At 39.4% G+C, this 15,441-nt stretch overlaps 1 protein-coding gene across 5 annotated transcripts in view; it reads left to right on the top strand.

Annotated features, from left to right (window-relative positions):
• The window catches only part of focad (focadhesin), a 205,036-nt gene that overhangs the window by 49,565 nt on the left and 140,030 nt on the right, over positions 1 to 15,441 (top strand). For all 5 annotated transcript variants that reach the window (XM_087994575.1, XM_087994579.1, XM_043718998.2 and 2 more), the window contains 4 exons: positions 2,638 to 2,844; positions 5,695 to 5,782; positions 12,190 to 12,389; positions 13,691 to 13,951. In XM_087994575.1, the coding sequence (XP_087850701.1) occupies positions 2,638 to 2,844; positions 5,695 to 5,782; positions 12,190 to 12,389; positions 13,691 to 13,951 (756 nt within the window). The remainder of the gene's footprint in view (positions 1 to 2,637; positions 2,845 to 5,694; positions 5,783 to 12,189; positions 12,390 to 13,690; positions 13,952 to 15,441) is intronic.

The raw sequence follows: 15,441 nt of genomic DNA, 5'->3' as shown, positions 1-15,441 counted from the left end.
TTCAGGGAAACCACAGTGGATGCTATTCTAGTGAATGCATAGAAAATGCGTAAATATAAATCTGAAATTGAGATCTGCAATGCAGTCGATAGGGTGGTAATTGCCTGGTTAAGATGTTCTAGCATGTGTGAAGGAAATATGTTTAACTGTGACCTCTCAAGTTCTGTGGAAGATGTGTACAGGGTGATGACTGTTTGAGTGTAGACGTGTGTTGGTAATTTTGGGGGGAAAAAATATTTTGTCAGTGCATTTTGGTTCTTTTAAATTGTGCGTTTAAGAAATTAATGCCTTCATTCTGTGTTTAAGTTTAGTGGAATGGGCATGTTGATTTGAGGTCATTGGTACAATCTTCGAATTCTCCTTCTGGCTCAGTTCAAACACCACATACATCAACACAAAGACAGAGAGTAATGTGTGACTGCCCTTCAGTTCACCCAAAACAAGTGCCCTGTTTCTGGCAGATGCAGTACTTTGCTGTTATTATTTGCTTCGTTTGTAATTGTGGTTAATTTCAATTTTAAATGAGGAGATGTTTATCACTGAGTTGAAAACTATATTTTTTCTGTTAGCTCAACCCAATTGTGTGGATGGAAATGTACTATTGCACGTCAATGGGTTCATGCTAATTTAGCATTTACTCTCTCTTTTTTAAAAAAATCTTTGGAACTGAAACCAGGAATCATGCAAGAAGAGGTTATATGAAAGAACCATCGAAACCCTCCAGTGTGGAATCAGGCTCTCGGCCCATCGAAACCACACTGACCTCCAGAAGAGCATCCCATCCCTGTATCACTGTAACCCTGCATTCTCCATGGCTAATCCACCCATCCCTGGACACTATTGGCAATTTAACATGGTCAGTCCACCTAACTTGCACATCTTTGTGCTGTAGGAGGGAACAGGAGCACCTGGAGGAAACCCACCCAGACAGTGGGAGACAATGCAAACTCCACACTGTCGCTAGAGGGTAGAATCGAACCCAGGTCCCTGGCGTTGTGAGGCAGCTGTGCCATGGGGCTGCACGATATCACTCAGAGTTCAAAAGGTTTTCATTTGTACAAAGGTTATCATTCGTGGTGCTTGTTGTAAGGTTCAGTTCTTTTGGATGTTGTTGTGGTCCAGATGTTGCAAGGTCCATGATTATGAGCCCGAGTACTCACCCAGGTTTGGGTTGGAGTGTCAGACTTGATTTGAGAGTTCAAAGCCGAGAGCGGGACTTGAACCACAACCTTCTGTCTCCAATGAGCGTTTGAGCGACTAAGCCACTGTTGTGAGAGTGTAATAGGCTTCTCTTATGCAATACTTGCATCACTTGCATTTGTGGGCGGCACGGTGGCACAGTGGTTAGCACTGCTGCCTCACAGCGCCAGAGACCCGGGTTCAATTCCCGCCTCTGGCGACTGACTGTGTGGAGTTTGCACGTTCTCCCAGTGTCTGCGTGGGTTTCCTCCGGGTGCTCCGGTTTCCTCTCTCAGTCCAAAGATGTGCAGGTCAGGTGAATTGGCCATGCTAAATTGGCCGTAGTGTTAGGTAAGGGGTAAATGTAGGGGTATGGGTGGGTTGCGCTTCGGCGGGGTGGTGTGGACTTGTTGGGCCGAAGGGCCTGTTTCCACACAGTAAGTAATCTAAAAAAACCTAAAGATCTTGAGCACTTAAGATTTCCACAGTCTTCCTATTTCCCAAATAGCTATTCTCAAGAAGCCATTAGTTGCTTTCTTAAAAACCAAGATAACATAATTTTAATCAAGTACAAACCAGTTTGCCATGATCTTATTGAATGTTGGAGCAGTCTTCAAGGGCTGAATGAATTCCTGCTACAGCAGCCTAGTGTGTTTGTATGTATGTTGCCATTAATATTTCTATGTGTGTCTAGAATAATTGTGTAGCAATGATTTTAAACAACATTTTATTTATGTGATGTGAGCGTTAGCATTTATTGTCTATCCCTCATTGCCTTGGCAAGGTGATGGTGAGCTTGCATTTGAAGTATGAAGTCCATCTGGTATAAGTATGTCTGTCGCATTTTGATAGAACATAGTTGTTTGCTGGGTTATTTTTGGAGGATAATTAATAATCAAGCACGACGCTGGAGTCGCATGCAGTTAACATAGAACATAGACCATAGAACATTACAGCGCAGTACAGGCCCCTTCGACCCTCGTGTTGCACCGACCTGTCATACCAATCTGAAGCCCATCTAACCTACACTATTCCATGTTCTTCCATATGCGTGTCCCATGATGACTTAAATGTTAACACCAAATAAGGACAAGAGAGAGTTCCTCCATGAGGAACATTAGTGAACAAGATGAATTTTTACGACAGTCTTAGTCTCTTGAATCTTCAAAAGACATCTGGGTGAGTACAAGAATAGGAAAGGGTTGGAGAGTGATGGGAGATTTACAGGCTGATGGGGCTAATTTAGTTCAGGATTTATGTTTGGCATGGACTGGTTGGACTGAAGGGTATGTTTCTGTGCTGTACGACTCTGAGTGATAATTTTACTTTAATTAAATTCCGCCAGTGGTTGCGATGGCGTTTGAGCTTCTGTCTCCAGACCAGTTGTCCAGACCTTTGAAATGCTAGTCCAATAGTAATGTCGAAAGCACAGTTGTAATTCTGTTTCCTTTCCACCAGGTAACCAGTTTGGCGCAAGTTACAGAAGCCACCATATTTCTTCAAGAGTTATCGCTAGCATTCCTCCGCCATGCTCATTTTTGGAAATCTGAGCTCGCCCAGATATCTCTGCAATTGCTGTGTGTTTGTGAAGTTAGCCTGAAAATCACAGGAGAGCTCTCCTCACTTATTCACCAAATTCAGATGATTGTCGACGATGTTCCTGAGGTAAGCAGATGGTGAATTTCCAAGTATTGTAGCAAATGACATAAATTGTGGCAGATCATGGTGGAAGGCACAAGCGAATTTCATTTGTTCCATTTTCCATTTAAAAAGAAAACCAGGATATAAAAGTAAAATGTCAGAAGTCCAACAGGTTTATTTGAAATCACAAGTTTTCGGAGCGCTGTTGTATCGTCAGGTGAAGTTATTTGAGATTTCAAATAAACCTGTTGGTCTGTAACCTTGTGTCATTTGACTTCTGACTTTGTTCACCCCACTCTAATACCAGTGCCTGCACATCAATAGTAAAATGGTCATACATTCTCAAATTTGTGGATATATTCTGAAGTGTTTACCAATACCTGAAGCTTTCCCCTTGTGAGTAACAGCATCCTCTCAATTCCACAGTGCCTTAAAATATTTATAAAACTTAAATGTGTGAAGTTCTCAGAATCTCTAGAAGCATCTGCAGAGAGAGGAACAGCTCATGGTTCAGGTTATTGTCCTTTCACTGGGACTGGGCAACATTTTTATTTTCGATTTCCAGTTGCTACAGAATTTTGAATTGTTTTCCTTTAAAATGTAGTTAAAGAGTCATACAGTACAGAAACAGACCCTTTGGTCCATTTGGTGTGTGCTGACCAGACATCCCAATCTGACCTAGTCCCATTTGCCAGCATTTGGCCCATATCACTCTCAACCCTTCCTACTCACATATCCATCCAGATTCCTTTTAAATATTTTAATTGTACCTGCCTCCATCACTTCCTCTAGCAGCTCATTTCATATATACACACCATCCTCTGCTTTAAAAAAAATTAGCACTCTGGTCCTTTTTAAAATCTTTCCCTTCACATCTTAAATCTATGCCCTTTAACAGGTTTTGAGCAGATTTGTAGCTCATTTTGAGGTTCTGGATGTAGGTTTGTTCGCTGAGCTGGAAGGTTCGTTTTCAGACGTTTCGTCACCATACGTAACATCATCAGTGAGCCTCTGGATGAAGTACTGCTAATATATGCCCTTCAGGTTTTGACTCCCCCACCCTAGGAGAAAGACCTTGGCTTATCCTTGCCCCACATGATTTTATAAATTTCAACAACGTCACCCCTCAGCCTCTGACGCTCCAGAGGAAACAGCCCCAGCCTGTTCAGCCTCTCCCTGTAGCTCAACCCTCCGATCCAGACCTATTACCTTCATCCACCTATTGCTTTCTCAGATACCTTCCCTCCAACCCCATTTCCGCCACCCCTCCCCCCGCCGTCCCCTCCCCATTTATCTCTCAGCCCGGGCCCACAAGCCTCATTCCTGATGAAGGGCTTACGGCTGAAACGTCGATTCTCCAGCTCCTCGGATGCTGCCTGACCTGCTGTGCTTTCCCAGCAACACACTCCCGACTCTAATCTCCAGCATTTGCAGTCCTCACATTCTCCGAGCTTCCTTGCAAAGCTTTTTTGTACTCTCTCTCTCGAGTTTAACAAGATCCTTTCCAAAGCAGGGTGACCAGAATGGTATGCAGAAGGGTCTTTTTTTTTGTGCTCAGTAACTTGAAATTTTTTGCTTGGCTGCACATTGACTATTTACCCAGAATGAGGTGTGCACAGCACCTATCAACCTGATGTGTGGCTGCATATTCAAACAGCTTAGTGCTTTACGCTGGGCAAGTGTGTTACATCATAGGTAGTGCCTTACTCTCTGTTTATAATGTAATTGAATAAGCGTTTAAATTACATTATTTCTTCTTCAACAGAAATCACAACTGAGGAATTAGGGCTGCCAAGACTTCAGATTAGTTCAACTGGCATTTCAATTGTCGGGTCATTTTACCCTCTGCACATGTCACATATGGAGCCCACTGGCTTCACATGCCTGAAACATTAATATCTTGCAGTCTCCTGCTGCTAGACCACTAACTTCATGTATTCTGGAAAGTAAGATACTTGCCTCTCCCCGTCCTTGTCTCTGAAACAAATGACTTTAATTAGAGAAGGGGGACTGGTTCTGAATTGAAATGTACTTTAAAAAGAAAATCAAATCTAATGCTCCTTATCGGTTGACATTCATAAAACAATTGTTGGCTCACCTCCAACCTTCAGATCTCTGTAACTTAACTTCTTGTTTCCTTCAGGCCTTCTGAAGTCTCTGAATTTGTTTGCCCCTGTGCCAATAAGCTTTTTCGTGTGCTGTTATCTGCTGAAGCATCACTGGATGTTGAAAAATTTAGTAGCCTCCCTTGTGCCAAATAGTTCATGTGTCCCCAAAAATTGCAGAAACATAAATCTCCTGTTTTTTGCGATGTGAATTCTTGAATTAGAATGTATGGTTTTTCAGTTGTTGAACCGTATATAAGAAACTCAAATCACATTGCTTGCTTCATCCATGGGAAGAAGTTTATATATTTTTCCCAACTTCTTCATCTTTATATCAGACGAATTGTCACTGAACTCCATGGATGACAAAAGTAATGGTTTATGAAGGTTCTGTCATAGCCTTAGGTGAATGGATAGAAAAGTTTATTATGAGAGAAACTCAAAGCATATTCTCCAATTAAGCTTCAATTTAAAAACTTCACTGGCACTAAAGAAGGAATTGGTGACGTAATGCTAAAAAATTTTCAATTAGGGATCTTAATTGGATTGTTTTCGTTGTTTATGCATCCTTTTGATATCTGAAGTCATGATCGGTTTTCACTTGGCTCTAGTTACTGATAAGTCGGTCAAGGAAGTTCTGATATTCTGAATGGGCTGCAGACTTGGTGCATCGTAATCATTTTGTCATCATTTGTGCTCTGGTGCAGTATGATGTTTACACATCTGGTTTTCTTCAAAGTCTCTTTTCTTTAAACTGATTTGTTTGTAGAGTATTCCTGCTGAAGAAATGCTTGTGGGACTAAGCCTCCTTCTGCTACAGACTCCAGTGTGCCACCAAGAACCCATTTTAAATCTTGGTAAGATTGAACTGTTACACAATACACTTACGCATGAGGAAGAGTTAAAAGTCTTTTGAGGCCACAAGGTTATTCCGCGAAATCTGAAGCAAAATGATTGATAAGAAACAGGCCTTTTTTTTTTCCTCTCCAGTTATTCCTAAGTTGATTGGATGTTTGCAGATACTGACTAATGAGTCAGATCAAATAAAATATGAAACATTTCCTCCCAGTTGTTAAACAAAACCCAATTAGTGCTGATGCTAGAAATCTAGAGGATGCTTGAAATAGTCAGCAAGTCTCATTGTACATGTGCAGCAGCACATGTCTGTCAATCTGATGTGTTAACTCTGTTTATTTCTCCCACAGTTAATCAGGTTTGTGTCTTGCATTCTTTGTTGGGTAATCAAAAACACAAGCTTGCAGTCAGAAAATAGTTGGTGAAATATTTAGGACTGGGATGAAATATCTTCAGGATTGCTGAGCAAAAGTGACAATGCTGTTGGATCTTTGCGTTTGACGCTCATGAGGACAGTTGCAAGCCAAATTTCAAAGCAAGCGACCGATTATGTTGCATGAAGTAAGAGTACTCCTTGCTGGCAAATCAACTCTGGCTGAGGCATTAATGTGGAGAATGAACAGTGTGCCTGTTGTTTCACCCACCCTGTTGTTTGGTTCAAAAAGTGTGGTTGCTGGTCTTTTCCTCTTGCCTGTACAGGACAGGTCCCCTCTATAGCTTGTAGCAAGTGGAAGTCAGCCACATTGTGAGCCCAACTGTGGATCGTAAATTGGCTGTTGGTGTAATTCTTGGCACACTAAGGGTTGTTTCGCAGTTATATCTGATTTCACATCAAATGTTAGACATTGCAAGACTCAAGTCAATGCAGAGGGGTACACCACCAACAAGGAGGACATAGTTAAGAAATGTGCACTATATTGACAAAATGCATGCCATTCTTGAAGACAGGTCCAAATTCACAGCCATCGGACCTTCTGCTTAACATGACCACTACTCAATAGCAAGTCACAAGAACATTTGGTCGATTTGTGTAATAGTAACAAGCTGCCGAGTTGGGTATTTGAGAGCATCCGTGCTCACAAGGCACTATATCTACATATAATGGACTAGGAGAATGTGAGGACTGCAGATGCTGGAGATCAGAATTGAGAATGTGGAGCTGTAAAAGCACAGCAGGTCAGGCAGCATCCGATGAGCAGGAGATTTGACGTTTCGGGCATAAGCCCTTCATCAGGAATGAGGCTAATACCCGAAACATCAATTCTCCTGCTCCTTGGATGCTGCCTGACCAGCTATGCTTTTCCAGCACCACACTCTCCACTCTGACTCTCCAGCATCTGCAGTTCCCACTTTCTCCTCTTTGATATATATGTGGACTACCCAAGGACCACCAATGTGACATCTCATCACACCCAATTTTATCTGAATTAACAAACTGATTGAGACCAGTTGGAGTGAGTTTCCACATATAAGATGAAATATTCCTTCCTCTCTGTGAAGATCGCATGTAACTGACATAATGATGACAGTTCCAAATCTGTTAGACATTGTGAGCCTGTTTACTTAGTGGGCCACTCAGCAAAGTCAGAGACATTAGCATCGTGTTGTTGTTTCATTGGTAAAATAGATGCAGTGCTCTTGTCTGATACTGTATTGATTGAATTTAACTGCATGAGTTGCCACATTTGAGTTCAGCTTTTTTGATACCGTATGTGCCCAAATGGGATCCATTCTCACCTCAACCTATGCCTATGTTTTCATCAGTTTCCATGAGGTTGCATAATTTTGATGGAATAAGCCCTAACCTTGCATGTTTTTGTAATTTTCTTATATTTAAATCTACAACTGCATGTCCTTACACATCTGATGAGCTCCATCCAGTGCTTGAATTGAAATAGAGTAGTCTAACAAAACCTCCTTCTCTTGTTGTGATCAGGAGTTCTTGACCACTATCTTCATGAAGCTTATCCTCTTGATCAGCATCCACGTTGGAATATGCTGTTAAGTGTGTAATCAGACAGGGAAAGAGTGAAGCATTGCAGTGAAAAGGAATCTTCAGTACCACAACATGAGAGAACTCAGAGATATGATTTAAGTCACAAGTGATTATGTCAGAAAACCTTGGAAAATGCAAATAAATTTAAAACTCAGGATGACCTCCAAATAGAAAATATTCCTCCAACTATTTACAAGAGATCAGCAACTTGCTTTTTCCTGGGAAAGGGATCACAAGTATCGTTAATTAGCAATGAATTATACTGATTAATTACTTGAGGATAATGAAATTGCAGTCCTAAACAGTTTAATTGTCGCAAAATAAGCAAGTCCCCAATGATAGTTGGCATTCCATACTGTGTGATAGAGAGTTGTAGGGAGTTGCTTTGCATGGCAATGGCAGTTATTGAGCAGGTCTAACTTCCAATGAAAAGTGATAGCCTGAAACATAACTTGTTTCTTTCTCCACTGTTCCAGCTAGACCTGCTGAGTATTTCCAGCAAGCACCTACCTTCAGAGCAAGCAGTGGTTTCACTTCAGCTCGTAGAACTGAAAATTTCTGCTTGCACTTGGGGAAAAAAAAAGCTTCATTGTTTGTTCCATGTCAATTTGCAAACTGAAGAGTAACACAATGGGTGAACATGCCCTATTGGCAGGGACTGGAGAGAGAGAGGCTTGATTCTCTGCATCTCGTAATAAATATGGATAATTGTATTTGTCTCCCTGCATAGCTTTTGGTACTTAACGATATATTAGACAGTATTACTAAGAAAGAAAAGAAGAATATTTGACATAACATTTCTGAAGAAGGGTCACGGGACACAAGACATTAACTCTGATTTTCTCCAGACCTACTGAGATTTTCCAGCAATTTCTGGTTTTGTTTCTGGTTTCCAGCATCTGCAGTTCTTTCGGTTTTTATACTTGAGTCTATAGTTGGCTAATTACGAGATGAAAATATAGCGGTTTCCTGTGCTGTTCATGCTTTAGTGAGAGAGGATATTTGCAAATGGAAACATAAGTCAATGAATAGAGAAATTATCAACAAGATAAAAATGCTCATTATTTGGTATCAAAACTTAATTTATATCAAAACAGTGTACTCCAGTGCCAAGTATTGAAGCTTTGTAAGCTACTTGGCATTGTATTCATTCCACTTCTGTGATCTGATTAACATTTTATGTTAGTAGTTTGATTCAGTGAAGACCTTAGTTACAAAATTAAGTTTGTCTAAGGCTATGAGAGGGAGAAATATATTTGTGGTTTACTGCTCAAGCATTGCAGTAAATGAGGCTCATTAAATGGTAATGGGCCACTCTCCTGCAGAACAAAACCCATACAAGTACATGCATATAAAATACTGTAATTGGCTTTTTTTACATGAAGAATTCCAGGCAATATACTTCATTAAAAGTTTTGTTGTTTAGACCGCAAAGACCAAACCTAAATGAAATATTCCAAGCTGATGCCTCCTATATTTCGCTTGACAATTTAATTAGGCAGAAACATTTTCTGAATGGTAGTTTGTTATCTATAACCGCAATTCAAAACCTTTTGAATTTTAGATTACAAACCTGCAGGAAAATTGCTTTCCTATGAAGGATGAACGGGAAGGTGGGTTGTAACTTCTTAATTCTCATGATTATTTTCCTTGTCAGAAATCTTTAATATTTATGAGTTGACCTTTCCTTATTTTAAAAACATAAGCCCAAAGTATTAATTTATGTTTAGTAGGTTTTAGGGTTGACTGACTTTGATTTTAAGCTGCTTGATCGCTTGCAATTTGCGTCCCAAAAACAGAATAAATACTTTTCTTATGATTGCAATGAAAATATTTTGTACACCATTGTTAAACTTTGGAAAGTGTAGTTTATGTTCCTTTGCCAATAATACTTTGTTTGTGACGAGTGTTGTGGGATGCTGTATCAATATCAATGCTGCAAAATCTCAAGTTTGCTTGTGATTCAACAGTTATTAAGACAACTGCTATGGGATCCATTTTTATTTTTGCATCAGATGCAGGTTTTTATCATTTGAATTGAAAAGAGAAAAATTGGGCAGAGTCAAAGCAATAAGTCCAGTTTTTAAAAAAAGAATCAAAATTAGACAATATAGTTGAAAATTTTAGTTTTGTAACATTGGTGAAGCCTCTGCTGGAATATTGTGTACCAGTTCTGGTTACCCTGCTATAGGAAGGATATTAGTAAAGTGGAGCGGCTTCAGAAAAGATTTACCAGGATGTTGCCGGCAATGGAGGGTTTGAGATATAAAAATAGACAGGAAAGCTGGTTCTTCACTGGAGCGCAGGAGATTCAAGGGGTAACCTTCAGAGGTTTATAAAATCATGTGAGGCATAGATAAGGTGAATAATAATTTTTTTCCCAGGGTGGGGGTGGGGGTGGGGGAGTTAAAACTTAGAGAGCATATTCTTAAGGTGAGAGGAAAAAGATTTTAAAAAAGACATGAGGGGCAACTTTTTTTTACAAAGTGTGGTTTGTGTGTGGAATGAACTCCCTGAGGAAGTGGTGGATGCAGGTACAGTTACAGCGTTTATAAGACATTTAGACAAGTTAGTGAATAGGAAAGGTTTGGAGGAATATGGACCAAATGCAGGCAGATGAGACTAGTTTAGTTTGGGAACAAGGTCATTGCGGACTGGTTGGACCGAAGGGCCTGTTACCATGCTATATAACTCTTTGTATATCAAAGTGCAAAAGTGACCATCTGCTTGGTCGTTTTCCCCTGTTCGTAAAATACTAATTCCTTTCACGGCTTCTGAATATCAGCTTCAATTTTATCCCTCACCAGTTCTTTCTTTCCCTTACCTTTGCCCCAGTCTTTATATCAAAATTGTGGCATTGACCTGATATATCGATGAAGGTACTTGGTGTAATTTAGGCAAATAATGATTTGATCTCTGCTGTTCTGGAGGAAGGTGATATGCTACACACTAAACAAAATTCACCGTTATACACAAGAAAGCAAAAGTTATTTTCTTCATTAAGTTTATTCTGATCTTTCGTTTGATTGGAATCTCCAACACGTTGTGGAGGATTTGTGCCAAAACAATTTGACAGATAAAATCCCTTCTAATTAACACCATTAAGGACATTTTTATGCCTTTTATTCCATAAAGATGTGACACTGCATTGAAATCAAGGCTATTGAACTGTAGCTCAGCAGCCTTGGTTATTTTTCCTTTGTTTGTTCATGGGGTGAGGGATTATATGATTATGCAACATTTATCATTGCCGTCTAATTACCCAGAGGGCTGTAAAGAGTCAATCACTTTGCTGTGGGTCTGGAGTCACATGTAGTCCAGACCAGATAAGGATGGCAGTTTCTTTCCCTAAAGGACATTAATGAACAAGTTGGGTTGTTAAGACAATGGATTCATGGGCCATCATTAGACACTTAATTCCAGATTTTTAATTTTTTGTTGAGTTCAAATTTCACCATCAATAGCATTGGCAATCCATCTTCAAAACTAAGGCAACTCAGAAATGTTTGTGCCTGTAACTCTTCTTCTTGTTTGATTGTCATTGGTCTGGAAGTTTGAAAAGTGTTATTGCTGGCAATATTACAACAGCAAAATATTGATGTTGAAAAAAATTGTTGGAACATCTTGATGTCAGGCAGCATCAATGGCTAATAAAAGACTTAATATTGCAGACCAGTGACCTGAATGTTCTGTTGATGCTGCCTGACTCCAGCAGGTTTTGTTTTTATTTCTATTCTGAGCATTGTGGTTTCATTTTATATTCAGACCACCATCTTAATGTATATGGAAGTTAAGCATAGATAAAAACTCTAAATGTGGTCACAACACGAGAAAAGGTCGTTCACTGAGTGTTTGCTTTTGGAAAAGATATCTGCATGTGGCATCAGTAAGTAAACTCCATTTTAATCGTGAAAATTCACCAACATTGAAAGACCACCTTAAACTACTGACTACCCAGTCATAAAACTATCCTTCATCATGATTCTGGTATTTTCATCAATTTAATGAAACATCAAGCAAAGGAAACATGTTGAAACACGTGCAACAATAAAGTTTTATTTTAAGAAGAACGAAAGGACTGCGAATGCTGAAAATCAGAAACAAAACCAGAAATTGCTGGAAAAACTCAACAAGTCTGGCAGCATTTGTTAAGAGAAAGCAGAGTTAAGGTTTCAGGTCCAGTGATCCTCCTTCAGAATGAATATTTTATTTGAATATTACTCCAGTCACACAACTTTATAGGTAATAAATGTTTCCATTGTTAAAGGTAAATGACTCAGAACAATGTTCTCACATCTTGCAGTTTGGAGTCTTCTTCACCAGTAGTAAGACCACCCATAATTGTTCCCAATTTTCTCTGTATATAAAAATACAATAAAAGGATTGACGTGTGGCTCCTTCTAATATTGACAGCACTGAAGATCCTCTCTTTGTCATCTGTGCAAAATCTGCTCAAGGCAGCTCTGATACTGGTGATGCCATTACTTCAGATAGCATCCTCTGTTAACTATACATCAAGTGCAGAGGTGGGACCAGCCACCCAGGAACTGGCTGAGAAACTCCTTGATATTATCCAGAATGAGGAACGAAAAGACTTGACTAGCAGATCGAAGGTAAGGGAGAGAAGATGGTTTCTTTGAGATTAGATTTATGAAATAGTGTAACAAATAACGGTGCTGTGAGTAAAATCAATATCTTAATAAAATTCACCTAATATTTAATGGCATGTTTTTGTTCTACAAACCACACTGACTTGCATCTTTCCACAGATGTTTTCTCAAAGAAAACTTGATGACAAGCCACATAAAGAAGTATTAGGACAAATCACCAAACTTTTTTGAAGAGGTGGCTTTAAGACCCATTGAGTTTTTTTTTTGATTGATTTGATTTAATTTATTAGTGTCACATGCACCTGGGTACAGTGAAAGGTTTTGTATTGCACGCAGTATAGGCAGATCATACCATACAAAGATCACCTGAAGAAGGAGCAGCGCTCTGAAAGCGCTGATTTCAAATAAACCTGTTAGACTCTAACTTGGTGTTGTGTGACTTCTAACATTGGATTTGAAGTGGACCTCAAGGCAGACGGGTTTAGAGATGGAATTCCTGAGCTGAGGGCCATTGTGATCAGACACATTTTTTTGACTTAAATGTGTAAACTTAGTTGGAAAGTCCTCATTCAATACACTGAGAATAATTAAATAGGCCATGGTTACGAGTTTTGATTTTAAATGTCTATGCAATGCTTAACACAATTTTGTGTTTTTGCATCTCTTGCCAAGTTCAATACAGCTTGATAATCAATTGCTTAATGTGACTGTTACAGAAGCTTTCTGCGCAATAAAATCTGATAAAAAAATGCAATGAATGAGCAGGCTGCTTGATTTTGAAGAGGAAGTTGAGGAATGAATGTTTGGATACTAGGGAGCAATACTCTGTTCCTCCTTTGATTGAATCCCAACAATTTCCTCTGAAAGTTGTACTTTATACTTATTGGTACTTGTTACTTAGTCTTGGTACTCATCTGTGGACCCTCACTCTTACATTTGAGTCTTGTATTTGAAGATTTTGTTACCTTTTAAAACATTTCATTGTGTGCCAGTCTCTGGTGACTTTTAACCAATTGTCTCCTGAAGATTTAATATGGAGTCCTTCATGGGGCAGATAATGTGAATGAAAATTCAGAGTGCCTCCAACAAGATTGGAGTTTGTGTCAATTAATTTTAAATCTAGGCTAATTTTGGAAGAAAGTGGGAAAAGCCATTTTCTCTTCCTTCATACCCACTTTCAATCTATTTTGTTCAAATCTTGCTACTAAGTACCCACAATTTCACACCTTGGGTTATCCTTTTAAATTTTGTTATTCCGTGTATAGCTTACCATTGCTTGAAATATGTTTTGTTTTCTCTTTTAGCCTTCTTGTGAACTTGTATTCCCTATAACTAGTTGGTATAAAACTATTTTTGCAACTTGGAAACTTTTGGATGATTTCAGTACGGATGTGAAAGCTGCTTCTGTTTGGCTGTCTTCTATCAAGTCAACATTGGCTCTGAATGACAAAGTTCCTGAACACATTGCTCTCCTGATTGCCTATATAATTTTAAAAGAGGATGCAGAGTCTCTTCGTATTGCTCTGGACACTGCCAAAGACTTGGCAAAAGCTGATGCTTCCCAGGTAACAATTCTGCCAGCATTAAATCAAACGTAAGAATGTATGTAGAGAAAAGGTTCACAGGGCAGTGATTCCACTGGTACAAAAGGTTAGTCAAGAAAGTTCCTATTGGATGAAATACTTCACATTCTGACTATTGCTGCCAGAAATATTTGTTGTATGCCATGCTGTATAAGGTAAGGAGTGATTCACCTTGGCAGTGTACAAGAAATGAACCATTTATTCTTCAATTACTGGCTGTTCAAGATGACTCTGGAGATGCAATTTCTGCCTTGAGTTTTAGTTAAAAAAAATTTGAATAGCTAGACCTATTTGTGTAAAGTTTCTTCTGCTGAAGCAATGTTTTATCGATGCAAGTGGGGAGTCATATTTAATGAATACAGGTCGTTCTTCTGTAATGCACGTTTTGTCAGAGCAAGTTGGGTATAATGCGATTGATGAATTGTGGATGTTGTTTGGATAATGCAAACTTTCTACTGAATGTGTACAATGATTTTCTATTAACTATATTCTGCAGTGCAGTTTTCTATGGCGGTTTTCCATAGTGCAGTTTTCTGTAGCAGTTTTCCAGACTGCGATTTTCTATAGCGGATTTCTATCGTGCTGTTTTCTATAGCGTTTTTCCATAGTGCAGTTTTCTTTGGCGGTTTTCCATAGTGCAGTTTTCTATAGCGGTTTTCCATGGTGCTGTTTTCTATAGCAGTTTTCCATAGTGCTGTTTTCTATAGTGGTTTCCCATCATGCGGTTTTCTGTAGCAGTTTTCCATCATGCGGTTTTCTATAGCAGTTTTCCGTCATGCAGTTTTCTATAGCAGTTTTCCATAGTGCTGTTTTCTATAGTGGTATTCCATAGTGCGGTTTTCTATAGCGGTATTCCATAGTGCGGTTTTCTGTAGGGGTTTTCCATCGTGCTGTTTTCTATAGCGGTTTTCCATAGTGCGGTTTTCTGTAGGGGTTTTCCATAGTGCTGTTTTCTATAGCGGTTTTCCATAGTGCGGTTTTCTGTAGGGGTTTTCCATTGTGCTGTTTTCTATAGCGGTTTTCCATTGTGCGGTTTTCTGTAGGGGTTTTCCATAGTGCTGTTTTCTATAGCGGTTTTCCATAGTGCGGTTTTCTGTCGGGGTTTTCCACAGTGCTGTTTTCTATAGTGGTTTTCCATAGTGCGGTTTTCCAGAGTGTGATTTTCTGTAGGGGTTTTCCATAGTGTTGTTTTCCATAGCGGTTTTCCATCGTGCTGTTTTCTATAGCAGTTTTCCATCGTGCGGTTTTCTATAGCGGTTTTCCATCATGCGGTTTTCTATGGCAGCTTTCCATCGTGCGGTTTTCTGTAGCAGTTTTCCATAGGGCTGTTTTCTATAGCAGTTTTCCATAGTGCGGTTTTCTGTAGGGGTTTTTCATAGTGCTGTTTTCTATAGCGGTTTTCTGTAGCAGTTTTCCATCGTGCTGTTTTCTATAGCGGGTTCCATAGTGCGGTTTTCTATAGTGGTTTTCCA

This window comes from Chiloscyllium plagiosum, unplaced genomic scaffold, assembly GCF_037043375.1.
Source record: "Chiloscyllium plagiosum isolate Xiang-an unplaced genomic scaffold, Cpla_swu_hap1 HiC_scaffold_2, whole genome shotgun sequence".
NCBI lineage: Eukaryota > Metazoa > Chordata > Chondrichthyes > Orectolobiformes > Hemiscylliidae > Chiloscyllium > Chiloscyllium plagiosum.
The sequence above is the reverse complement of the archived record's forward strand: the minus strand, read 5'-3'. Positions and strand labels throughout refer to the sequence as shown.